Source organism: Protopterus annectens, chromosome 1.part0, assembly GCF_019279795.1.
Source record: "Protopterus annectens isolate FY-2018-M chromosome 1.part0, PAN1.0, whole genome shotgun sequence".
Lineage (NCBI taxonomy): Eukaryota > Metazoa > Chordata > Ceratodontiformes > Protopteridae > Protopterus > Protopterus annectens.
The window spans coordinates 189,669,024-189,696,828 of NC_056725.1; the positions used below are offsets into that span (position 1 = coordinate 189,669,024).

The 27,805-nt window shown below is 42.0% G+C and overlaps 1 protein-coding gene across 3 annotated transcripts in view; it reads left to right on the forward strand.

Moving 5' to 3' along the window:
* ECH1 (enoyl-CoA hydratase 1) overlaps positions 1-27,805 on the forward strand; it is a 1,020,088-nt gene that overhangs the window by 293,049 nt on the left and 699,234 nt on the right. The window contains exon 1 of one of the 3 annotated variants that reach the window (XM_044057235.1): positions 12,457-12,478. The exons of the other annotated variants lie outside the window; for them this stretch is intronic. Coding sequence (XP_043913170.1) covers positions 12,472-12,478 — 7 coding nt within the window. The 5' untranslated portion in view covers positions 12,457-12,471. Of the gene's footprint in view, positions 1-12,456; positions 12,479-27,805 lie in introns of those variants that run through there. 3 annotated transcript variants of the gene reach the window in all.

Below are 27,805 nucleotides of genomic sequence, written 5' to 3' on the forward strand. Positions count from 1 at the left end.
TATTTTTACCTCTATCTTATGCTGCTAAATGCTAGGATTCTAACCCTAAAACTGTACTCGCTGGAAGCAGCCTTCACCTTAGATTCTTATATCTGTGCAGTCACAGAGACTTGGTTTAAGGCTGTGGAAGGCAGTCTGGACATACCAGGATATAATGCCGTCCACACTTTCAAACTACAAACTGAAAAAGTGCGAGAACTAAAGGAGGTAGAGTATCCATATTCATCAAAGATAAAGTGGCTCTCTGACAAAACAGCGTCTCTCTACCTCTCCTTCTCTGCTAGTACACCCAGTGATAAATCCCTCATAATGCTGTGCTCTCAGAAAAAAAAATGTTTTGAATTTTTATCTTTCAGATATTCGCAATTGTATACTCTATAATGTATTAACTTACCTTTTGATATTTTAACAATTGTTAAGTTCTGCTGTGTATGTTCACTTCTATTAATGTCCTGTGTGATGTGATGCTTTCTTCTTATCTTGCCATATTGTATCCTTTGTATTGTACTGTACTGGAGCTTTTCTCCCCTGGCCTCCGTGTCCAGTCGGATTTTCCCGGTAAACAAATATAAAATAAAAATAAATAAATAAAATAGACACCTCTAGATTAATTAAACAAAATGATTCCCTTGAACTAATCAAGTTCCAAAAGACTTGTAGGTAAGATCCCTTTCCAAGTTATTGCCAGTTTTAGGACCCCCCTCCATGAACCGGGATCCCCACACTGTGTACTTGGATCTACTTGAATTGCTCAAGATAAAAAGTCACCCAAAAACAGGGTGTTTGGTTGTAACTACCAATCCATAGATTGGGTAAATTATACGTGTACTAACACACTTGCCCAAAGGCTTTTGGACTTCATCTCCAGTGCCCTGGAACAGTTGGTTGACACTCCACAAGGGGCCCAAACATTCTGGATCTGGTGCTCTCTAACATGAGTAATAGTTGCACCACCCAATGTGTGCAGCCCTCCCTAGTGAGATCTTATAAATCAGTCTCATTAGAAGTAACAATAACCTTGACACCCCATTTTCTGCAACTAGACTAAAATAAAAAAACCCTTCTCCATAGCCAATTACAACTGAATACATGACTGCATTAATAGCTTCATAGCCCTGCCCTCACTGATGGCATGGGCACCTAGACTAGGATTTGCACCAATGCCTTGTTTAAGTATCTATGCAAATGTATTCTCTCAGCTGTACCTGATAGGATCATAACAAGATCCTCACAAAAGAACAAGCCTGACTGGTGGACATCCGCCGTTAACATGTTGTACAATATGAGAAAAATTGCTGTCCAAGTGCAGGAAGGAATGGTCTCTGAACTGGAAGTATTTCCTCCTCGCCTTTAAACAAGCAAGACCCTTTGTAAGGCATTCTAAAGCTAACTCTGAATCCAAGTTATCCTCCTTAACTAAGGATAACCATAAGGCCTTCTTTAGCTGTGTCAGAAACCTTAAAGGAAAAACACAGATCTGTGCAGAACTGGTTGTTAAAGGCACCACACATACGAACTCACAGAAATAGTCAACCTGCTAGCTGACAGGTTCATTGAAAACTTCTCCCCCCTCTCCTCGGTATATATCCCCCAAAGCATCCCTATCACCTGCCCTCCACCTTGCATCTCCAAGGAGAAGTTTGTAAACTTTCTCTCTAAAACCAAAAACACAGTCTCTCTGGGACCTGATAATATCCCTGGCTGTGTACCAAATGGATTAAAACAGGAACTAGTTGTACCGCTGGGTACTTCCTTTAAACCACAGTCTAAGCACTGGTTTTGTACCTGCTTAATGGAAAACAGCAACTGTCATCTGTTACATAAAGTAGGTGCCTCCACAGTCCCTGGGAGCTATAGACCCGTAAGCCTGACCAGCCTAAGCTGCGAGACTATGGAAAGAGCCATGGACCTTAACAACTAAGGTATAGGAGACATCCAAATGCTTGATCTGACTCAGTTTGTCTTCTTTAAACTGAGATCATGCCTCTTGAACTTGGTGGACTTCTTTGAAACAGCCACCAGTGCTCTGGACGAAGGCAAATCCATCCATACAGCCGACCTGGCTATGGCCTTTGACAGTACTCCCCACTCATCCAGCTGTCGGGTGGATTACAAGCTGGCTCACTGGTAGAACATGCAATCAAAATAGGTGACTCTACCTCCACCAGCAAACCCGTAACTATTGGTCTTCCACAGGGATCTGTGCTGGGGCCCCTATTGTTTGGAATCTTCTTGGATGTACAGGGTAAAATAAAAGGATGGTGGCTGACAAGTTTGCTGATGATTGCAAACTGGGTATAGTCATCTAGTCCCCAAACTGTCAGCATCCTACAAGAGGGACTTAGACAAACGGTTGGTGGCAAAGGCATGGGCTAAAACTCAAATAAATAAAAATGTAATTTTGATGGGTTTGGTCAAAAAACTATTTTGCTTCTTGCCACAACTGGGCAAGGAGGTAAAGATTCCCTTGGAAATGAGGGCTGAAACAGTCTCTGCAAAATGCTTGTAAACATTTTAAGAAGCAGTGGTAAGGGGGTTAGAAAGAGAAGGAAGGAGTCTCCCAAAACAAAGGACAGGCTAACAAGTCAAATGAATGTTTAAAGGACTAGGCAACTGCCCACCCACCCTAACAGTCCCTTTTCTGTTCTAGAAGTCTGAATTTCTGTTTTTGTATTTGGCAACAAATAGTTTCAGACACATGGACTGTGAAAGTCATTCATTAGGTTACAGATGGCAGTGTGAAGAAACTCCTCCTTTTCAGGGAGTAATTCTTCATTCACTACACCAGACTCCTCTATTTCCGTATATCATTCAACATATGTTGTCTCTGGGAGTAAGAGCCGGTGTCTGCTTCCCAGTTTGGGAGAGGATTTTATTCAAGGATGTTTTGGGTGCCAAAGAAAAAAATTCCCTGGAGACCAGTTCTGGATCTGGGTGCCCAAGTTTAAAATGCTGTCACTTCACAACCTGTTAACTCTTCTTCTTCATTTAAAATTTTCTAGGCAGTACTAGATTTAAAAGATGCTTATTAGATCCCATTCATCCAGACTTCAGGTGTTCCTCATGATTTTTTGCATTTTGATCACATAATCAGTTTTCTGCCTTTCCCTTTGGATTATGCATTGCACAATGAATGCTCATACATAACGTGAGTAGCTCCAGTTATAGCTCATTGCAGGCATTTCCCCATATTTAGAGGACTTGCTTATTTTGCAGATTTGTTTTTTTTTTTCAGTGTTAGGAATCTCTCACTTGAGTGAGATCTCTCTCTTACACAGGCTGGGTTTCTAATTGAGCATTCAGAAGTTTTGCTAGACTCCCATTTCACATGATGTCTGCCAAATCCCTTGGTTCTAAGAGTTTTTCTGCCAAAGTTAAAATAGATCTACATCCAGATCTAAAATGGATCTATGCCTGCATCTATTTCTAGGGGTTTTCACTTGGACTTTGGTTTCTGCAAGGAAATACTTCAGGAGTTTGGGTGTCATGACATCTCTGGTTGTCATGATACCTGTGGTGATCCGAAAAAGGCACATCATTGAAAATGTAAAAGAGTAGTTGTTGTTGTTTGTCTTTCGGCTTTTCCCGGTTAGGGGTTGTCACAGTGGAACTCCGGTACGCTAATGATTGGCAGTAGATTTACACGAACGCCGAGGTGCCAGCTCGACGTTCAACCTTCAACGAAGGCACACCCATTTACACATGTCTTTCAAACGCCTACCCAACCGTGGGGAGGACATGCAGAATCCACACAGAAGGCACTCCCCACACTCCAGCCGAGAATTGAATGGGAGAACCTCTTGCTGTGAGGCAACAATGCTACCGCTGCACCACTGCGGATATAACTTGGTGTCAACTACAGCTCTGAAATTATTTTATATCTTCCGTCACCAGTGACTGAATTATAGCCCAAAGGCTAGTAAAGCTGTGAGTATCAGTACCGTGCACTGAAGATGCTCAATTAAAGCAAGTACAACAGCATAAATCAATACACAATGGAATTACACAGCAGATGGATATCAAGACCAGGTTCACCATCCTTCACATCAAGTATGCAAGTAGGAACCACAATATAATGGGGAAAGTAACCTTAACATCATTTAGTTCTTTTCTGTCTTTTTATTTATTTATTGGGGTGGAGTGGTGACAACGGAAATTACCAAGAAGTGAGACTCTCAGACTTGTACAGTGAGCTGGAAAAATCTGCCCTGACTTCAGGACAATGATGACAAGATGGGGGTACATCTGCTTTAAGGGAAAAGGTTGTCTTCCTAAAACATTAAGCAAACAGAGGGAGGGAGGAAGTGTATATTAAAGCAACAGTCTTACTCAGACACCCACAGTTAATGGTGAGTATTCTCTTACATTTATTCCATATTCATCATTAGGACCACTGTTGCATTATGGGCCAAATATTATAGTATTAAAAATGTACTAAAAGCTGTCCAGAAACTTAAGTTGGGAAACTTTATTAAGCCCTGTAAGACATCCTTGGTATACCTTGCCGTGCTTCCAGAAAGATGCCTAGCAGTACTTCCAGAATGTGTGAATGGATACAATGTACAGAGATCTTACTGAGAGAAACAGTTAATATCTTTGTGAAGTCTGTGCTAACTTGGACTTGTAAAGTTTTTCCATAATAGTCACAGAAAAGGTAATGTAGTCAAATAATCATATGGACCGGGTTTATTCAAAAGGTAGTCTTCCCTAATTGCTTTGCAAGATGAATACAACATGTTTGTTGTTTTATATAAAGTACTTTGCTCTGCCCTTGTACAAATGGTGTATTTTCCCCCTTTTCTTAGGTGCTTTGACAAAAAGAAAAAAAAAACACTAAGCTAAATGGCTTGAATGAGTGCCACTTTTGGCATAAACAAGGAACTGCTCTTAAGGGCCACCCAGTCTTTGTGGAAGATCGTGTACGGTGCTTTGCAAGTAAGAAATTCTCCTAGATGAGGTAATGGTTAATGGGAACAGTGTCCTCCAGGAAAATAATTTCAAAGGGGTTCAGCAGGTTCAGTGGGAGCAGAGGTCAGTGTTTCCAAATAAAATTCAACTCCCAAGGCAGGAAAGGACTAGCCTTCTTGTTGGCCTCATATGAAATTCCTTTAAAAATTGTACCACCAAGGATGGAGCCAATTAATGTGAATTTAGAAGTAGGCAGGTTGGAACTAGTGGCAGATGCATCTTATGTATACAACAAAGGTAGTTATCAAATGGGTTACAAAGATAAAATAACTCTTGTTGGACCATGGCACCTCTGGCATGACGTCCACTGGATCTACATTAAAGTGAACATCTGGTCCACTTTGTCAAGTAAGATTTTTTTTGTAGACGGACTTTTTAACCTCTTTAAGGACCTTGAGGACCCATGGAGGGAAAAACATTTGAAAATGTAAAAGAGTGAAACTCCAAAATATTGTCAGTACTGCAGGTGAGCATATGCCCAACACCCTTATCCTGGGAAAACTAAAGACAAACTGTATTAGTAATAAATGTACTAAACAGTGTACAGCATAACATTCTTTCATATGTGTACAGTGTATACATCCATAGTCAAGTACAGCAATAGTATGCTGCTGTAACATACTATATGTGATGATGTGGTTTCCTGTCGGTAAGAAGTACAAGTCTCTAGGTGAGTTCATGTTATTTATAGCATGTAGGTAGTACTTCTCATATTGTGTCATGTACGATATTTTAAGTTTTGCTCTTTTGCAGTTTCATTGATATACCTTTTTGGTATTGATACATAGATTTTATTTTATATACATCTATCTCTATATTTTTCGCTTGTGGCTTAACTTCTCAGTTGGCATGAAAGCTCTGAACGGCTTGGTACTCAAACCTATCTCTGTAATGTATGAAAGGTGCACTGAAGCTTTGAAAGCTAGCTGGCTGTTAAGCTACGGCTATTGCAGTAGTGATCTTTTAAGGGTCTGATGTTATGGGAAGTTTACTTGCACAACTGTATTTTATTTTGTGTACTTGTTACAAATTTATTACTTCTGAGCCTTGGTTATGTGTTTACACTGTAGTTCTGTATACTGTTTTAAGATTTTCACAGCTGTGTATTATAGAAGTGTCTTTTGAAGTCTCCTTGCCACCAACAGGAAGTTGGGAACGTGTTTGCCAGAACCCTAAGTTTATTGATGTAATTTAAGGACCAGGATAAAGATATTCTTAGTGTTTCACTGTTGCAGTCATCACTTGTGGGTTATCCCTGCTGGGTAGCCGTTGGCCGCCCTGCATACCAGAGTAAAGATTTTCCCTCCTGTGTCAGCTGCTGGTGATGTCATTACCTGTGTCTTTCTTGTCGTGGAGCTCGAAGCAGAACCAGTTTGCGTGTGCGTCAGTTGGCTGCTGCCAGAGTGAAGTAGAAAACTACTAAAGCTAAGTACCCCATTGGGGACTTTTTTTTTTCTTGCACTAACTGATGTCCAAAAAAGTAAATAGTCTTCACTGTGGAAAACAAATACCACACTGAGACTTTCATAATCTGTGTGTAACCTGTTTAGGCCCAGACCACAATGTCCCCAGTTGTTGGATCTGCACCCTCTTTAACGCTAGGACCATTTGCTGTAGAGCAGAATTTGTAGCTAGGCATTTTAAAGGCAGTCGTTCGCAGTACAAAATGGCGTCCATCAGTCACCAATCGGTGGATATCCCCAGAAAGAGAAGGGATAAAGAAAAAGGGACAGACCACATAGTTAAGCCTTCAGATGACTCTTCCCTGAAGGCATCCAGTAGCACTGCGGAACTTAGTGAGGCGCCTACACAGCCCCTGACACATGACGCAATACTTCTGCAGGCTTCTACGGAGATCCATTCGGAGTCCAGTATGCTACCAAGACCCATTTGGAGTCCAGTATGCTGCCGGATCAGACTACATCTGCTAAGTTTTTGGTTGTCAGCCCCGCAGTTGGCTCCGGAGCCGCTCTGTAGGCACTGGCTTCTGAGGAGGCTTTTCGGATAACCGACGCAATGCAAAGACTGACCACACTGCCGGCTACAGTCACAGACAGGCCTATTGAAACACTGAGGCCTAAAAGCAGAACCACCCCCAAGAAAACTATTCCTAGCCGCCATCTTCCTCAGTCCCAACCTGCTCAGTCACAACAACTTCTCAAAATGGCTGAGGATCTTATCACTCTTATCAGATGTAACCAGACTACCCCAGCTAAAAGAAAAAGGAACATTTCCTCAAAGATTCTATCATACCCTGATATTGAAGAATCTGACTTTGATTCAGACAATGAGCAACAGCCCCTTACCACCTTTAAAGATTCTGATGCAGAGGAATCCATCCCATCTGCACCCCCCCCCCCCGGAGGCCCTATCTTTTGGGGAGACCTTACACACCCTTAGGGAACACTTCCATTGGGAAGCTTAGGATTATCCCCAGTCCAAAAAAGAGACTGAGTTTCTGGATCTTCCCCAGCACAGACCCTTATCCTAGCCTCACACCAGATGCACTGCCTCAGGCACCTAGAAAGCCAGACCGGTACAACAGGGTGCCAGACACCCACAAATACCTATTTAAAAATCCTGCAGCAGACCCAGAGGTCATCATCAAGGGACCCAAAGGGGCTAGGGCCAGTTCCTCCAAAAACCCTATTCCATCTGACAAGGACAGCAGAGCTCTGGACAGATGGGGTAAAAAAGTACACCTCTGCCACCTTAGCTATTAGAGCACTAAACTGCCAGTTGCATATGTTAAAATATCAGCAGCATACCTTGGATCTAATAAAACAAAAACATTTCTGCCTTGCTAGACACCCCTACTTCCAGAGAGCTAGGGGAATTCTTACACTCCATCTCTCAAGGGTCAATTTCCTCCTCTGTGGATATGAAGTCCTCAAAGCCTCTAGCAGGGCTGCTGTTGTGGGGTCAGTCATTAGGAGACGTGCATAGCTGAAAGAGTAGCCTCTGCCTGACCATGTCAAATCCAAACTACTAGACGCCATCTTAGATAAGGACCACTTGTTTGGAACTAAGGCCTGTGAAAAGGGAAGTGAGCAGGGACCCCCCCCCCCCAGGCAGCAACTGCAAGGACAGCAGTGGCCCAGACAATGGATCTCCACAACCCCCAGGGCAGGGAGTTCTAAGTCCACTCCCTACCATAAGGATTTGCAGTGACTCCTCAACCCCCCCCCCCATGGTTAGGTGGAAGGCTTTCCCTTTTCAAACACAATTGGCCACCCATCACAATGGACCAATGGGTCCTAAAAATCCTTTCCCAAGGTTACAGAGTCACCTGTAGAGAGAAGCCAATCTTATCAGGGTACCCAGACATCCCTACAAAACAGCGGGCAGAAACTCTAAGACAAATTCAGTAACTTTGTGCTCAAGGAGCAGTGGAGCCTGTACCCCAGGAACAAGCCGGAAAAGGGTTTTATTCAAGATTGTTCCTAGTACCCAGAAAAGAGGGCACTTGGCACCCTATTGTGGATCTATCCACACTAAACCTTTCACTGCAAGTGGCAAAATTCAGAATGCTTATGCTCCAAAAACTCTTGCCCATGCTGACCCACAATGCCTGGCTAGTCGCCCTGGACCTAAAGGAGGCCTACCTCCATATCCCTATGAGAGTTCTGCAGAAGATTCCTTCACTTCAGGGCAGGCTCACAACACTTTTCAGTTTTCTGCTCTGCTCTTTGGCTTATCTACTGCTCCTAGGGTTTTCACAAAATGTCTGACTCCAGTCATTGGCTTCTCCAAGCAAAAAATCATTCAGATTTACCCCTATCTGGACGACTGGCTCATCCAGGCAGACAACAGGGAAAAACTCCTGCAAGACCTAAACTTTTTGTCCAAACCCTCCTCACCTCTGTAGGATTTGCCATCGACAAGGAAAAATCCCATTTCCAACCCACCAGACAGATTACCTTTCTAGGAGCTCTCCTGGACACTTCCACCCAAAGAGCCTTCCTCTCTCCAGAAAAACAAAGTTTTCTGCTCCAATACTTCTCCCAGTTGGCTTGCAGAACACACCTCACAACAGGAAAATTCCTTCAAGCCCTGGGTTACATGACATTCTGCATCATTTTGGTGCCCTTGGCCAGATTACACACGAGAAAAATGCAATGGTACCTCAAAAACCTATGGTGCTAGCACTCAGTCCCTGGCGCTACAACTGCCTTTGATTCCTTGCTTAAGATAGGAACTCCTATAGTGGTCAGAAGTTTGTACCCTGAACAGGGACCTACCTTTTTTAATTCTTCCCCATGGCCAGACTGTTACCACGGATGCCTCACACAAAGCCTGGGGGGCACACCTAGGAGACATGCGCACCCAAGGCACTTGGGACCTCAGTGATCTAGACCTACACATCAGCCTAAAGGATATGATGGCAGTACTCAAGGCTATCACAGCCTTCAAGAGCCACATGACTCCAGGGGTGCTCCTCATCAAAACAGACAATACCACAGTCATGTGGTACATCAATGGGGGACAGTCCGACCTGCTTTGCTATCTAGTCATGCTCCTCTGGCAGACTGCATCACTGATGCATCTTCACATGATAGCCCAGTATATCCCAGGGGAGCACAGTACCCTAACATACCACCTCGGCAGGTGTGTCCTGGACCCCCATGAAAGGCAGCTTCGGAGGGAAACCTTTCTTTTAATCACACAAACCTGGGGGACACTAGAGGTAGACCTTTTTGCATACGTACAGAACAGGCAGTTAGACCAGTTCTACACCAGGGAGTTTCACCCAAAAGCCTGGAAGGTGGATGCTCTCTCCTTCCATTGGGGCAGCCTGTTTGTCTACACCCCCCCCCCTTGCCAATGATCCCAAGGGTGCTCCTAAAGATCAGGGAGGAAGGGCCAAGAGTTATTCTGATTGCTCCCAGTTGGCCCAGGCAACATTGGTACCCCTTGCTACTCAGCCTAAGAGCCGCCCAGGAACCTGCCTCTCAAAGAAGGACTCCTAACCCAAGAAAAAGGGACAGTACTGCATCCCAACCTGCAAACTCTCAACCTATCCGCATGGCTTCTACCCCAAAGGTGGATAACCACCTACTGTTGAGCAAAGCAGGTCCTGGATATCATTAAGGAGACCAGGAGGCCCCGCACCAAGAAATATTACTCTGCAAAATGGAAAAGATTAAATGCCTGGTGTCACTCTAAGGGAACAAGCAGCTCCCTTTCCTCTCTCCCTCTGATTTCTAGACTACCTTGCGGAGCTAGTACAAAAAGAATGATCTTACTCTTCCATCAGAATCCATGCCTCAGCTATCTCTGCCCATTCCCATACCGAACAACTCTTGTTCTCCCACCCCCTGTTAAAACAATTCCTTGGAGGGTTATCTCACATCAGGCCACCTAGGAGACGACCTACACATGCCTAGGACCTGAACTGTATCTTGGAAAAATTGACCTTACCTCCCTTTGAGCCAGCTGCCTTAGCAGAGCTAAAACACCTCTCTTGGAAGACTGCCTTCCTGCTGGTCATCACCTCAGCTAGGAGGGTTTCCAAACTGCAGGCACTCATGGCCACTGAGCCCTTCATTATCTTCCATGCAGACAGGGTGTCTCTTAGAACTACACCCTCTTTCATGCCTAAGGTGGTGTCTGACTTAACTCATCAGGCTGGTCATCTCCCCACTTTCTTTCCTAACCCTCAGAATAGGGGGGAAAGAATCCTCCATTCACTGGATGTGCACAGACAACTCGGATACTATCTGGATAGACTCAAGCCTCTCAGAAAGACTGACCAGCTTCTGGTCAGCTTCGCCCCAGGGGCAGAGGGGAAGTCTGTCAACAAGCAGACTATTTCTAAATGGATATCCAACTGTATCCATTTCTGCTACCACTTCCATGGAAAAATTCCTCCAAAATCTGTCAGAAGCCATTCCACTAGGGCAGCATCTACTTCCACTGCTTTCGTTAGGGGGTCGCTACCAAGGACATCCTAGAAGTTGCCACTTTGGACTTTCATCCACACCTTTACCAAACACTACCATCTGCCTCTTTTTTCCAAAACCCAGGCTGGCTTTGCCTCTGCAGTCCTGCAGGGCATGCTAGGCCCTACCTAGAGCAGGACTTCCCTGTTCCTCTTTTCCTTACCCTTCTACCATCCACCCTACTTTCAGCTTTGGGAATCTTCCCACAAGTGATGACTACAACAGTGAAACATAGAGAACATTAGAACATCTACGTTTATGGTAAGTGCAGACAACTGTACTAAAGTGTGTTCACTGTTGCAGTCCTATTTTCCCTCCCTCCTTCCCCCTCTATTTCTCTGTTTCCATCACACCTATCTATACCTATGGTCATACCCCAAGTTGGCCTTCCTCAGGCCTTTGGCCTGGGCTCCTATATGTTAGGGCAAGAAAAACTAAGGTAATGACATTGGCTGCCCTGCTTTATACCACTGACTACCGGACATCAGTCCCCGGTGAGCAGCAGCCAATGCAGGAGGGAAAATCCTTTACTCTGGCATTCGGGCCGGCTGAGGGCTGCCCAGCAGGGATAACCCACAAGTGATGACTGCAACTGTGAATACAGTCGAACATCTACATTTATGGTAAGTGTACACAACTGCACTATCTGGCTCTAGGAAGCTAATCAGAACCAGGAACAAAATGTAGAAAAAGGACAATGAAGAAGAGAGCATAGATTTGGAATACCTTAGGGCACATGTAAATAGATACAAATTTTTGGTAGTAAAAGGTAGGTGCAAACTAAATAAGAAAAAAATGGGAATTGTGGAAACAATACATACAGGGGAGGAATGAGGTTTAAAAGCAGGCAGGACTTCAGTGAGCTATGTAATGTTTGAAAAATATTGGGTAGATTGCAAGTCGAATATAATGTTTGGAACTGGAAGGCTATGGTGGTGTAGTGGTTAACATTGTTGCCTCTCAGCAAGAGGCTCTCCAGTTCAGTTCAATTCTCAGCTGGAGCACCTTCTGTGCATTGTCCGCATGTTCTCCCTGCGGTCAAGTGAGTTTTAAAAACATGCAGGTAGGTGCGTGTGTGTATGTGTGTGCCTTCTGTGAAGGTCGGGCTGGCAACTCGACACTGTAAAGGCACCACTGCCAATCAAGCTGTGTACCATTGAGCCACTGAGATGACCCCTAACTGGGAAAAGCTGAAAGACATGGCTTTAATGTTTGCAATTGGGAGTATGTTAGTATGGTTTGTGATGTAAAATGCTTGCAACTAGGATTGTGTCAGTGTGGCTTGTTTTCGGTTATATAAATATATGATTATTAAACCATTAATTACGACATAAGCAAAGATGTTTCTTTAAAAAAAAAAAAAAAAAAGTGCAGGAATTATTTATATAAATGTTGCTTGTGTTATGTGACGTATAACAATATATGTGAAGCATAATGTTTGTTATTAACGTAATACAGCTTGATTACTTTTATATAAATGTGCCTATGTCACAAGTGATAATTCAATAAAGGTGTCTGAATTTACCACACTTTTTTTTTTAGAGAGAGACTGCCACTGGGAATGCAAGGTGAGTGCATGCAACGCTATGGATTTGCGGGGGGGGTTGGTAAAGCTCAGCAGGTACAGAGATTAGAAAAGAAGGAATACAGTTGCATTTTATTTAGTAATCAGACTGCCATAAAACATTTAGTCATGACTTACAATTAAAGGAGCAAAGCTGGATGCACTGTCTTGTGCTATGCACCTTCAGACTAAAATACATCTATAAGAGGAACATTTTAAAGGTATCTATCAAAAATGGTGCTGTGTCCACTTACAGTGAGAAACTGCATTGAACCCAGTATTAAAATGTAAGGTTTGCATGACAGATGAATTTGATAATCTTGGAGGGGTTAGTCTGATCAGATGTGCACAACAAAGAGTGCTTTGGCAGGTAGAGTGGTGACTGTGTAATGAATGCAGTGTTAATTACAATGGATGGTGAAGAGAAAATGTGGGATGTACAAGGATGGTTGTTTCTGAAAAGAGAGACTTATTTTAGGAAATGCTATTTTTTATAAAAGTGTTGGAACAACAGACATAAAGCATTTAAGCGTAACTTATATTAGGGATATTACAGTAGCACTTGCTGATGGGGTCTGTGCTTGCTCTTCAGAGATTCAAACTTATCAGAAAGTATATGTATTGCAGTAGAGTATGTAATATACTGTAAAATGGTACTTATTTGAAATGTAATTATGGTAACTAAGGAATCTGACTTTCACAATCATTTTTCTGTCTTATCCATTACTTGGTATAAGTTAGCAAAGGTGAAAAGCAGTAAGATAGATGAAGTTTGTCTTGAAGTACAGTGGTGGGGAACTATCCAGGTGTTGCAATAAGGATGAGAGGAGGGTGATAGTGTGGAATTAGAGGTTAACAGGATCATCTGAATAAAAGTTGCAGCAATAAGGAAAAAGATGATGAGAGGGATGGATTGCTGTGGTAAATTGAGCTGGGATGAACACATGGCATTCAAACCTAGGAGTAGAATAAGGCGATCATTTCGAGAACTCTGTGGTGACCTGAGGGAAAGCTAGATAAAACAGAAATAATGATGCAAAACAGATGTAAGGAAGGGATATAATGCCACCAAGAAATAAAGAACAAAAAAATAGAGAATTCCAAAAGTGACAAAAGGAATGGAAAAAGACACGTGGAACAAAAACCTGAGAAGGAAGGCAAGTACAAGGTACAACTGGAACGTGTTGGCATTGGTACACCAGCATATACAAGCACCAAAAGAGAGTAAAGGTTTTGCTGTTGACGTGTCAGTACCATGGATGCATACTTGGAATACAAGGAATCATTCTCATGGGGGAGAAAAATAACTGGAATTTGGATGGGCAGAACTACTGCAGTGGGAAATATTAAAAGTAAGACAAAAATTGGTCATATTAATAAGGGGGTTGTTGTGACAAATTATTTAAAAGGCTGGGAATGTAGATGGATTTTAGTACACCACATTTTCCTCTAATATGCAACTGGAATTGTATTCTAGACAGTTAACTGACCAGACAGCCCTCATTGAGTTTCTTTAGAAAGTAAGGATCAGTAAGCAGTAAAAGAGCTCTGCATCGCATTCCATCTACTAGATAAATTCACAGAGAAACAGTTCTACTTTTCCCATATGCATGTGGAATTGAGAATATGGCTTTTTTGATGTTATGAAAACAATGGATAGCATTGCTTTATAGACTTTACTAATAATGGTGGAGAATAACTCAGTAATTTTGACCTTGAAAGGGGGTTACTCAGCCAGTGAAAGAAAGGAATGATAACAGATGGACTCAGAAGAACTTTGACATTACATGAGAAATATCAAAAAGGTGAAGACCTGCCAAAACAAGTTTATATTTTGTGATTAAAATTAAAGTAATACAATGGGTAATAGGCAAGGGTACAGGTGACAAAAGGGAAAATCTGACTGTTTAAAATGAGAGAAATTGATCCAATCACCTAACAAGCTGGAATGCCAGTCTTTTTTATTTCTTGATCTTTTTTATGGAAGACTCTAAATGAGCGGTTGGAGAACAAGTCAGAACTTATACTGGGGCAGTCAACAGTATGATTAGTATTACTAGGCAAGTTTAAAAAATGTTATGGAAAGTAAAACTAGGACATGCATGTCTTGTGTAGAATAACAAATGTGTATATGCGTGCACATTGTGTACAGATTTGTCTCATATTAACCTATATCTAGGATCCAATAGCAGTAAACAGCCCTTTCTTGCAACAAGTAAAAATATGTAAAATAAGAAGAAAATAAATTACGACTGACCATGCCAATAACTGAGTAAACGGCATAATCGGAGCTAGTGAAGACAAAAGGCCACCAGGACCTGATGGACTGAGTTTCGGGTATGTTCATTGGAGGTTACTAAACTAATGGCCCTGGGGCCCTTAAAAGTGTAGTCAAGAGTTTGTCCTCAAAAAGAAGTCTCAGTCAGCACTTGTCACCTCTGCCAGTGAGGGACACAGATGGAATCCCTGGGACAAACTTGTGGTTTCTCATCCAGTCGTCAGAGTTGCGTTTGAAAAGGTTCTGTTCAAAGTTTAAACAGGTGAACTTGCTTTATTTCTGATCTGAAAAGAGGAAGTGGTAAAACATAAATTAATCACCAGGAAAATGAGATGCATAATCCTTTTTTTTTATGAAACCTTAACAAATATGGACCAATATCAATATTGGCTAGTATGTATGAGCAAGAAAGACAGAAAGTCAAGAGATGGCATTTTGTGAGACCCAAACGGGCTTTATGAAAGCTAAGTTTGTAACTGATCATTTTGAGGAAGTTCTGTGATGGTGTAAAATTGACACAGAAGAGAAAGGTACACCAGATTTGTGGTAGCATAAAAAATGGTGGTTGTTTTAGCTTTTAGAATACTTTGTGATCACAGTGAGTAATGAATTCCCACTACGAGTAATAAACAACCAAAGGTTTTGTAGCAAAATCATGCAGCAAGCTTTCCTTATGTTAGGTTTGCCAAACATCCAGAACTTCCCAAAGGCAGCAGACAGCAGTGTGTTGTTCCTCTGTACGAGCAAGCCAGAATACTCTTGCTTAGTTACAGGAATGTTTACAGCTCTTTTCAAAAACGGTCAGTTACAAATTAAGTATCAACACAGGTTATAATCCTCTCAGGAGGGTGTTGGTGCAGACAAGTTGTACCATGTTTAGGAAATAAGCTGTTCCTATTAGAGTAGCCACGTAAATTGTTAAAATAACCTGCGGGATAAAGTAAAGCAGCAACCCTCTTTCTGTGGGTAAAACCAATGTACAAAGAACTGATGTTTTTTTCTTTCTATTGTTGATAATTATATGGCTGTTATTGACTTGGTTTAAGAAAAACAGACCTTTTTGTAGACTTATCTGGAGATAGAAGGGAATTTAATGATATGATGGATAAACTGTGTGAAATCTGGGAGGGATGAAGTTTCCAAGTTTAAAAATTGCTACTCTACATCTTCTCTCACCTCTTGGGAAATAGGAGCAGGTTTAAGAAGGATGGAAAGAGCATTAAGGAACTGTGGTAGTAGTGCTATGACTGCTTTTGGTCATTCTGAAAGAGTGTAAGGTGTAAAGAATTGAAGGATGTTCAAAAAAACTAACTCAAATGCACAAAAAAGGAGAAAAGATGGGACTGTGAGGAAAAGCTGGACACGGTAATCCTCTTTGGTGTCCAGTTTTAAGAAATGTCTATGAGTAACTGATTTACGTAGTTGGAGAACATTAACAAATGTGGGCTCCCCTCTTAAGGAAATAGCCAAATAATAAAATTAAAGCTGATCATATTTTTTTTTTATTAAAATGCTTTATTAAATTATCGCATAAGGCATAGGCTCCCAACCATTAATACAAAAGAAAAAAAAATAGTTTCCGTTTACACACATGATAAATTGTGTAAGTTTTCTTTTTTTATAATTAAGTCCTGTGTTACGTAAATTGTTCATTTCCTGCCTTCCCTTAAACCTCTCTCCTCTTCTTGAACATTATTATGCATGTACTAATTACATTTATTTCTCATTTCCTTTTCTAAAGATTCCTTCTCCAGTTGTATTTTTCAGTATTTAGTACTTCAAATGGGCGGCCGCAGTGGTGCAGCAGTTAGCGTTGCTGCCTCACAGCAAGAGGCTCTCAGGTTCGATCCTCTGCTGAGGTGCTTTCTGTGTGGAGTCTGCATGTCCTCCCTGTGGTCGCGTGGGTTTCCTCCCACATCCCAAAGACATGCTGTAGGTGAATTAGACACTCTAAATTGGCCCTAGTTGTGAGTGTGTGCCTTCTGTGGAAGGTTGAGTTGGGTGCCGGGCTGGCAACTCGACACCGTAAAACTCCACTGCCAATCATGAGCGGACAGGTGATCCGCTGTGGTGACCCCTAACTGGGAAAAGCCGAAAGAAGAAGTACTTCAAATACTGTTGGTTTAGATTTTGATTTTCATTGTCTAGTAACTGCTTTTTAGTAACAACAGAATTAAACCTAGTAAGACCTTACAATGTCTAGGTTATTTCAGTCCTGTGTCCCAGTTCAAAAGAATAATTTCCATGGTGGTTCATTTGCTGCTATGATATTTCTGACAGCATAATCTTTTAAACTCTGCCATCACATTGTACTCCCAAGAAACGTTCACAGTTGCCTCTTTCTTCTCTGTCACTCCATTTGCTGTCTACCTGACAAAAAATTCCTTAGTCTTCGTGGGGTATAAAACTACCTATGCAGGCTTCCAAGCAAAAGTCCTGAATCTTCTGGACTTTGTTGTATATTTGGAAGCCAAACATATACTCTCCTGTTGTTGACTTGTACATTCTTTGTCTGTCTCCTCAGTCTTTTCTTACCTTTTCTGATTCTTGGTTATCATGCAGTATTTTCTGTGCTCTACTAATTACCGTTTTTAACAGCAGCTTCTGTTCTACATTAGAGTAAAAACTCTGCCAGTGCAGGTCTTTCACTTAGGACTCTCCTGTCCATTTCTGTTTGCTTATACTCTGATATCAATCCCTGTGAGGGAATGCATCTTCTAACCTGCAGTCCCCAGACCTCTTCTTGGCTTCCTCCCCACTTTAAAACATTTCCCTCTATAGTTATTTGCTCTCAGTACATTGCTTCCCCTTGCAGTTTTCTCCAATAAATTCCAGTCCCCTCTTGACTATTTTCTGTACCCCTACTTGCAGTCGTCCCTTTTTGGCAAAATCTCCTTGCTCCATTCCTGTGTTGGCTTGGTTCTTGGAATACTTTTTGCAGCTTTATGGATCTAATATTCTGTATTATTGTTACAATTCTCCTTATGAATCTGCATCCAAAATCCCATCTCCTTATGAATCTGCATCCAAAATCCCAATGTGTTCTTATTTTTTGAACCCCCTACTTCATCATCCATCCATCATCCCGTTTCCAGTTTGAATTATAACATTCTGCTTGTTATGTTTATTAGCCTCAGCTGTGTAGCTCTAAAATATCCATTCAAATCCAGTAATCCTGAACCACTTTGTATTGGGAGGATCAATTTATCCACTTAACTCTTGCCTTCTTTCCCTCCCTGATAACTTTCTTCAACTCTTTATTATTGTCCACAAGCCTGAACCGTATGTAAAACTAAAGGGACTAAAACATTTTCACTGCTTGAATACTACTATCCATATTCGTAAACAAGAGCTTCCCGTTTCACATTTTTATTATCTTTTGTTTAGTCTCTTCCAACATATCCTTAGCTGCCATAACAGAAGCCTTTTTAATCCATGCTCAGTTTGTGAGTGAGTACATAATTTATGGCTATAGCCTTCATTTTATCTTTATGAATTTTATATCCCAAAAAGACTTGAAACTGTGTTCCACAGCACTGATATGTCTGTTCTGAATTTATGAAGTACAAAATAATATAATCTGCAAGTAAAGCCAGCCAACTTTTCTTGATTACCATATCAACTATATCCTTGAATTTATGAATCTCTTATTTTCTTTGCCAGGGACTCTAAATAGAAAGCAGAAAAAAAAAGGGAAAGAGGACACCCCTGCCTGGTTCTCGCAACTTATCAGAGAAGAGCCCTCCCATTTTAATTCTTGTATGTGATCTTTTGTATATTCTGTTAATTTCCCTTATTGTATTCAGGAATGCAAATGTTTCCAATACCCTACTCCTAAAATCCCAGCTTACGCTGTGAATACTTTCCCTGTAAACAGCTCTGTCAGAGATACTGAGTGAGCAAATTGGTGTAACCAAGGAAATTATTTTTTGAGCTATGATATAGAATTGGAATTGCCTAGATGAAGTAAGGCCTTGCTGAGTCTAATTATGGTGGCTGCCAAAAAAGCAATTACCAGAAAATGGAAATCAATGTCTATATCAACTTTTACTAGAAGTAGTGAATATAGTAATGGAGATAAAAACAACTGGAATTGGGATCTTTAGAAAGTGTAAAAAAAAAAAATGCCACACAGAATGCCACCAAGCAGTATTTTAATCAAGTTTAAGCACTTTCGTTCTAAAACATACATATCTTCTGAAGATGTTGTTGTGCTACAAATTCTGCATATGGAGAGCTTGATAGAAAAATGCTTGATAGAAAAATGATTGACAACCTGAAGTTTCAAGCTACACCTGCCGAACTAGTCCCTGAGATGCTGATTTACAAATTCCAGATGGGGAAGTAGGGCACAATCAAATCCTTCAGATAAAAAGGGGTGCAGATAAACCAACTTTTAAGACCTTTTATAGACTGTCCTGAAATGCATAGGAAGCCAATACATATTGAGCCGAACATGACATGTGTAATGTTTTGGTAATGTGATGTACCAGTTAGTAGCCATGCAACAGAGTTCTGTACCACCTGTGAACAGTTTTTCGAAGAGACCAAGGCATTAACAACAACCAAGAGATGAGGTTGTGTTTTATAGGGATTTAAACTTTGATGTTTCCCAAAAGGAAACACATAAATATTTCAGTACAGCTGACACCTGGTCTAGAAGTGTGTGCCTACAGTCTAAATCAACCTGTTGTTTTGACTCCCATAGCAGAAGTGCTTAAGAGAGTGGAGGAAAAAGGGAAGCCTCTCCAGTTGGTAGAACAATTGTCTCATCTCCCTTTTGTTAGATCTGACAGGAATTTTTCTTCCAAAACCTGGCTGTGTTCTCACCGTCAAGGAAGAGGCAAACAGGTGAAGGGCAAAGTACCAATACAAGAAAAAAATGGCATGGAGGCTAGAAAGGAGAAACCTGGCAGCCTCAGCGTCATACCACCAAAGATAGTAGCCATGACATGTTTATATAGCCTTGACAATACTGAGGTAACAAAAAGAATTAGTACTACTTTTTAAACATGACTACAGCCCTTTGTTCTGGTCTTGTTCTTCGACTTGATGACATTGTTTCTTATTTTGTGAATGGGGATTTCAGAAGAGGTTACTGCCCCTATAAGGAGTACCAGTACTAGTTTGAGTATCAAAACTTTAATCTTTGGCTTGCTATTCAGCCTTTGAGGCTTTTGAAGATTTGTCAGTGGTTGTTGACAAGATCCTGTATACACTGCCTCCTGTGTGAACAATAGCCTTTCCTGGTTGAAAATGTGTAAAGGAGCCTTTCTTAAAGGCTTCACCTTTTTTTTTCTGTCCAGTTTCAGAAGAAAATGCAATATTTGCCACTGTCAGGAAAACACCCAGGATAGTGGACATATTTATCAAGAAGGTTTACATTTCTTATAGCCAAGCAGTTAGAGATACTTGCTACCTAATGCTTATCCTCCAATGGAGGTGTTCAATACAGCAGGTTTCCAGCTATCTGATTTCTGATGCTAATGACAGACTACTGAAGTTAATTTAGTATTGTGGACAAAGTACAGTTTTGTACCTACCATAAATGTAGATGTTCGAGGATCTCCATTGCTGCAGTCCTTACATATGGGGTATTCCGCTGTCCACAATCGGCCCGAATACCAAAGGGCTAGAACCGGCGTCGGTCATCGGCGCCCGAGACTGACGTCAGTACGTGCCAGTACAAATGCGATTGACCAACGCCATAACCTCAGTCTTTCTTGCCTCAGACGTCAGAATGCAAAAAACACCACCCAAACCCCAACCTAAAAAGAAAAGGGGGGAAGGAGGGAGGGAAAATTGGACTACAGCAATGGAGATCCTCGAACATCTACATTTATGGTAGGTACAAAACTGTACTATGTTCTTCGTCTCCCATTGCTGCAGTCCTTACATATGGGTAGAATCCCAGAGCAACGGAAAAAAGGGAGGCTGGCCAACTAAATAGCATTAGGGGCTGCTAACATGCCCTGTAAGATTGCAGTGGCAAACCCAGCCCTAGACCTAGAATAAAGAGGTAAATGATAATGCTTTGTAAAGGTATGTACAGAACTCCAAGTAGCTGCCTCTAGAATGTCTTTAGTAGCTACCCCTCTCAAAAAAGCAGTAGAGGTGGCCGTAGCCCTAGTAGAATGAGGCCTGATCCCAACTGGAACATCCTTGCCATGATGAGAGTAACAAAAAGCAATACAATGGCCAATCGACTTGGAAATAGTCTGTTTCAAGACAGCCTTCCCTCGTGAGGTCAAAGCAAACAAAACAAATAATTGTTGAGATCTTCTGAACTCTTTGGTTCTGCTCAAATAATACCTTAACTGCCTATGTACATCCAAAGAATGCAAAACTTTTTCCCCTTCATTTTGGGGGTTAGCATAAAAAGTAGGCAAATGTATAGATTGGTTCAATGCCACATTAGAAATCACTTTAGGCAGAAAAGTAGGATTAGTACGTAAGGAAACTCTGTCATTGTGAAAAATCAGAAAAGGTTCCACTGCCATGAGGGCCTGTAATTCAGATACCCTTCTAGCAGAAGTAACAGCCAATAAAAAAGCAGTCTTCCAAGACAACAACTGCAATTCAGCTGTAGCTGCAGGTTCAAAAGGAGGCAGAGTCAGCTTTTCCAAAACAAAATTAAGATCCCAGATAGGAGTAGGAGCCCTCCGTGGGGGTCTTGTATTCTTTGCCCCTCTAAGAAACTGTTTAACCAATGGATGTGAAAATAAAGGAGGGTCACAATCATAGTGAGCAGAAATAGCTGCAGCATGCACTTTTACAGAAGAGAAGGACAAACCCTTGTCCAATAAAATAGTCAAATATTGCAATGTACAACTCAAATTAGGCAATTTGACATCAAAGCCTTTAGCTGAACTCCAAAGAAAACATCTCTTCCATTTACCAGCATAAACTTTTCGAGTACTAGGACGCCTGGCTTCCAAAATAACATCCAAAACTTGTTGAGGGAGCTGAAGGTCCTCCGTCTCTAAAACAGAATGCGCCAGGCTGTCAGGTGTAGGGATTGCACCCTGACATTGAGAAAATGATTGTTTTCCTGAGACAATAAGTGAGGAATCTGTGGTAATGGCCAAGGTGTTCCATGAATTAAGCTCCTCAACAGAGGGTACCAATGCTGACGAGGCCAATCCGGTGCTATAAGGATCATGCAAGGTTTGTCCCTCCTGACTTTCAACAGCACCTTTAGAAGAAGAGGCAAAGGAGGAAACGCATACACGTGAAGGTTGCTCCAACTGAAGGATAGTGCATCTATTTTCCAGGCTTTTGGATGAAATAGCCTTGTGCAAAACAGTGGCAGTTGGAAATTCAGAGGAGAAGCGAACAGATCTATGTCTGGAGTTCCCCAAGCCATGGTCAACTGAAGAAATACCTGAGGGTCCAATTTCCATTCGTGAGGATCCACAATCTGTCTGCTCAGAACATCTGCTAAAGAATTTTGTGCTCCTGGCAGAAACTGTGCTCGAAGAGTGATGTGCAGTTTCCCATAACAGCATTGCTTGTCTGCAAAGAGGGTAAGAATGAGTTCCCCCTTGCTTGTTGATGTACCACATGACAGTTGTGTTGTCTGTTCGAATCAACACCAGTCCTGGTTGAAGTAGGCTCTTGAATCCTTCCAAAGCAAATTGAACTGCCAGCATCTCTTTCATGTTGATATGCAAGTGAAGTAGCTCTGGGGGCCAAAGGTCTTGAATCCATTTTCCTCTGAAATGAGCTCCCCAGGCTGACTCCGAGGCGTCTGTCGTCAATATCTGACTTGCCTCTGGTTGGGTCACAGAGAGCCCCTTGTTTAGGTGACATTCCTGAGCCGACCACAGAAATTCTTTCTGAATGCAAGGTAGAATCCGAATGACAGTGTCCAAATCGTGGCTGTGTTGAGTCCAAATGCTTTTGAGATACCATTGTAGCTTCCTCATATGCAGTTTGGCATTGGGAAGTACTAGAATGCAAGATGCCATGAACCCCAAGGCTTGAAGGACTGTCCTTGCAGTCAGCCTGGACATTACTGATAACTGTTGGAAGTATAGGTGAAGATTTCTTTGTTTGTCCGGGGTAAGAAATGCCATCTGAGCAGCTGTATTCAGTCTTACACCCAGAAAACACATCTCTTGTGAGGGTACTAGACTGGACTTTATTTCGTTCACAGAATACCCTAGGCATCTTAAAACTGTCATTACATACTGCAGATGTTGAAGAAGTTCGTGCTTGCCTTGAGCCAGAATCGAACAGTCATCCAGATAAGGATAAATTTGAATTCCTGTTAGTCTGAGAAAAGCTATTACTGGAGCCAGGACTTTTGTGAATACCCTGGGCGCAGTAGACAAGCCAAAGGGCAGTGCAGAGAACTGATAATGCAAATTCCCATTCCGAAATCTCAGGAATTTCCTGCAACTGGGCCTGATAGGAATGTGAAGATAGGCCTCTTTGAGATCCAGAGTCACCATCCAGTGATCTTTGCCCAGCATAGGTAACAGCTGTTGCAGTGTTAACATCTTGAATTTTGGAATTTCCAGAAAGGTGTTTAGAATGGGCAAATCCAGAATTGGTCTCCAAGTATTTCCTTTCTTTGGCACTAAGAAAAGACGGGAATAAAACCCTGTGCCTCTTTCTGCAGAAGGTACTTCCTGTATTGCTCCCAACTGAAGCAGAGAAGAAATTTGTGTCTGTGCTTCCAGTCTTTGCTGATGAGGCACAACCAGCATACCTTTGAAAGGAGGGAATGTGTGAAAATAAAATTTGTAGCCTCGATTTATTATGTCCAATACCCATTTGTCTTGGGTAACCAAATGCCAATTCCTTTTGAAAAGTCACAGTTTTCCTCCTAGAGGAGCTGCCAGCAAGGCAGAGTCCGGCAGCTGAAGACACGGGTCATTGGGTCTGTTTCCGAAAGGACTGACCCCTGCCCTCCCCAGCAGAAGGGGTAGAAGAACTCAAAGACCTAGAAGTAACAGGGCCCTGAGAGGAAGCCCTACCTCTACCTCACCTCGACCTGCCCCTAGATTGATAATCCGAAGAGGGGAAAGACCATCCCTTAGCAGGCCAATTCCTACTGAACTTAGGGGGCTGAACCTGTGAAAAGTCCTTAACTGTCTGCATAGACTTAGCTTTTTCCTCCATTTTTTTCAAAACTGATTCTACTGAACATCAGATTGTAGAGGAGCATCCATAATTCGAGCCTTAACATGCTCTGACAAGGTCTGATCTTTAAGCCAGGCATGCCTGCGAACAACTGAACTAGTAGCAGCCACCCTGGAAGAAGCCTGTAAAGCATCAAAACCACACTGCAAAGAATGCTTACCAACTTGGTCTGAAGCATGCACTAAATCCTGAAGCTCCTTACATTCAATACCTTCAGCTAAAGCATCTACTTTACATTTCAATTGGCCCAGCAAATAATTTTGATACCTGAGCATATGAAACTGACAATTTAAAGCTCTCATAGCCAAAGTAGAAGAGGTATACAGTTTTACCGCACCTATCCAGGGCCCTAGCATCCTTGTCCAGAGGAACTGGATTCCTAACCACAGAAGCCCTAACACCTTTGGGGCCTTGAGTAATAGTTTCTGGATCAGCCCGAGGACTCTTATATAAGTACTTGTGAGCTTCCGGAACCCTGTAGTATCTATCTGGTTTAACCGGGCAGGAGGCAGAGAATCTGGGTTAAGGGCAGCCTCAGAAAATACATCCTGAACAACATCCAGTACAGGGGGAATAGCCAAGGGCCTATGCTGAGGCAAAAACAAGAATTCTCTTAGCCTTTTACGAGTCAGAATAATCCTGGCCCTCCCATTTGAAATGTTCCCTCATGGAATGCAAAGTCTCAGAGAAAGAAAAATCTTCTGGAGGGGACGAGAGGGAGTAGTGTCCTCAGCCTCCGAATCAGAATAGGGAGGGAAATCCTGAAGTTCTTCTACAGAGGAATCTGACTCATTGGAAGACTGAACCAAACCCTCCAACTCTGTCTCTACCCTGGGCCTCTTCGCAGCGGGGGGCATAGAACCCCTAATTAAAGTAATCAAATCTTCAGCCATCTTTAACATGTGCTTCCTAGGAGCTGGACCCTGGGGACTAGCACCAGCAGGGGCAGACTTAGACTTAGAATGGGCTTTGCTTTGAGAAGGAGGAGGTCTAACTACCCTATGAGGGGAGGGAACCACTGACATCAGAGAAGCACCCTCAGCCTGGCCTAACACAGGAGAAGCCACTTCCTGTAGTAACAAAGGCTCCCCTTGAGACTCAGGTAAACTTTCAGAAGGAGCCGCTGAAGTAGCCAGTGGTTCTACAGAACCGGCGTCCGGAGTGGACGACTCATCCTGTTTGGACCGCAAAGACTTTTCTTTGCGTTTCTTAGAAGAACCAGTCGTTGGAGAATCCGACGGCATGTTGTAATTACAACGTTTACCAAACACCAGCCTAGCACAGTCCAACTGACGTTTAATAGTACGCTTGTTAAAAGTAGCACAAAAGCGACACCCAACAACGTCGTGCTCAGGCCCCAAACAAGGAATGCAGAGTGAATGGTAATACCTATGAGGAATCTGTTTCCCACAAGAAATACAGTTATTAACTTTTTCTGACATCCGTCAATACTGAGGCAAGAAAGACAAAAGTGTCCCCAACGGGGTACTTAGCCCAACTTGGTCTCCGGTCTGAAACTCGAAAACCGACAATTCCAGAACGCCGAACGGCACTTGCAAATGCTGCTTCTGCTTAGGACCACGCGGCAAGAAAGACTGAGGTTATGGCGTGGGTCATGCGCATTTGTACTGGCACGTACTGACGTCAGTCTCGGGCGCCGATGACCGACGCCGGTTCTAGCCCTTTGGTATTCGGGCCGATTGTGGACAGCGGAATACCCCATATGTAAGGGCTGCAGCAATGGGAGACGAAGAACATCAGACTGTTACAATGTGCCTTTCAGCAGATGCTTCACTAGAGAGTACAGATACCGCTTCTGTTATCAAGAAGCATTTATTACTAAATACTGGAATATTCTGTGAAAATACTAAAGTTGAAATTCTGGATATCCTACTAATACAGAGACTTTGAGCAAACAATTTAGTTTTTTGTTAACTTAATTATAAAAGAAAAGGAAATGATGGCTGTAGTTCTTTGTTCTTCAGTAAACCGTTCTTTACCAATGTACAGAAGACCTTTAGGAAATGTTGTCCCCAGCAGCGGAAACAAGATAAGAAACCATGTTTTATGACTCCCTTGCAGAAAAGGTTTTGTTGCAGAATTGAATGACTCCTATGCCCCCCCCCCCCATACACACAGCCTTAAATCCATCTATCCTGTAGAAGAGCACTGACAGAATGCTTATTTTATTTTTAGAATGATTATTTTAATTTAGACAACTGAACACTACTGTTTCCATAGGTTGTGCAAAAGAATTTTGTCAGGAAATCACATTGCCACAGCAATTACAAAGTAATGTTTCTAGGTTGGGCCCTGCATTCAGGATCCAGGGCCATCACAGAAAGCAGGATTTGGGGCCATAATGACTTAAACATTGCACAGAGTATATGTAAACTTATTTGCTCTGTGTAATATCATCTTGTACGCACTACTCTTGATCGGTTTATTCCATGGTATTAATAGGAAGTCTGTGAGAGCTGGGTTGCACCTTCTAGTGCGTGTGATAGTAGTGAGAGCAAATACACTGCCACGGCCATCATTAATGTATTTATTCATTCATTTGATCACAGCTAGTTACGTCAGGTGTACTTAGTAAAATAGCTATGATTGGTGGGTATATCTTTGTCAATGTGTGGTGTTTTTACTCTGTATGTGCTTGACAGCAGAAAGCTAAAATACATTGCTGTGGCAGTTGTGTATTCATTTTATTTGCTTCATTTGAACACAGTAATGCATCCTAGATGCATGCCGTCTTTTTAATGGTGTTAGTAACTTGTGGACACATTGGTGTGTGTGTGAGGGGGTGCATAGGTTTGCAACTTTGTCTGACAGCCATGAGTTGCAATACATTACTTTAACCATTATTTATGCATACATTAATTAATTTGATCAGTCATCCGAGATTTGAGGTAAAGTGCCTCAAGCATTTATGTATGTAGTCATGCATTTGAATGTAGATATCTGAGACGTACACAGTTAAAGTGGTCGTGACTGGTAGCCTTTGAAGCACTCTGCAGATGAAAATAACTAATTCCTGCAGTTAGCTGATCATACCTAACCCGTCATTGATCTGACTTTGCAGGGATAGGGATGTCTGGTGTAAATCAAACTTAAATCCATTACTGTGACTTCTATTTTTGGATGACACGTTACATTTTTTCTTCTAATTGGTACTAATACCGACTGGGGTCTCCCCTCAAAGGAGGCCATTAGCTTAGTGGGACTAACCCAGTCAAAAAAGTGTAATATTTAAACTTGATCATATAAAGTATTTATTGTAATTAAAATTTGCAGTTGTTTTGACTTTGGAGGGCTGGTGTGTTTTTAGCTTGGTTTTATTAAACTTACATTACTGTGACTGTCATTACTTTTCTGTTTGCTAGCAGTAAGACATCTAATGTGTATGATGCCAGATTAAGTGGCTGTAATTGGGTGCTGAGGCAGTGTGTAGATGAAGTCACTGACTCCAGCTGTCATTTGATCACAGTCATTGAGCTGGCTTGGCAGAGCTAGTGCATGTTTGAATAAAATAAGGTGAAATACATTACTAGGACTTTATTTTATCACAGTTGGGCAGCTAAATTTGTAGAAGAATTGCAATGCTGTAGTGAGTGGCCAATGAAGCAGTCTGTGGGTGAAAGTTAGTTGATCAGCTGTTCACAATCAAGCATTCATTGACCTGTTATAGTAGTCTTTGGACCACTAACAGATGTCATCTAGATCATTAGTAATTTCCTGCTGGCAAAGTAAGGTGCAAGTGCTATTGTTGGGTGAAGTCTGCATTTGGAGGAGCTCTACTAAGAGTTAAAGGAGCAGGTTCCAGTTCATAGGACATTGCTCATATAGTACCTTAGCTACAGAAAACCTGTCAGTGTTACTAAATGTGTTGTGTTGTACATTGGT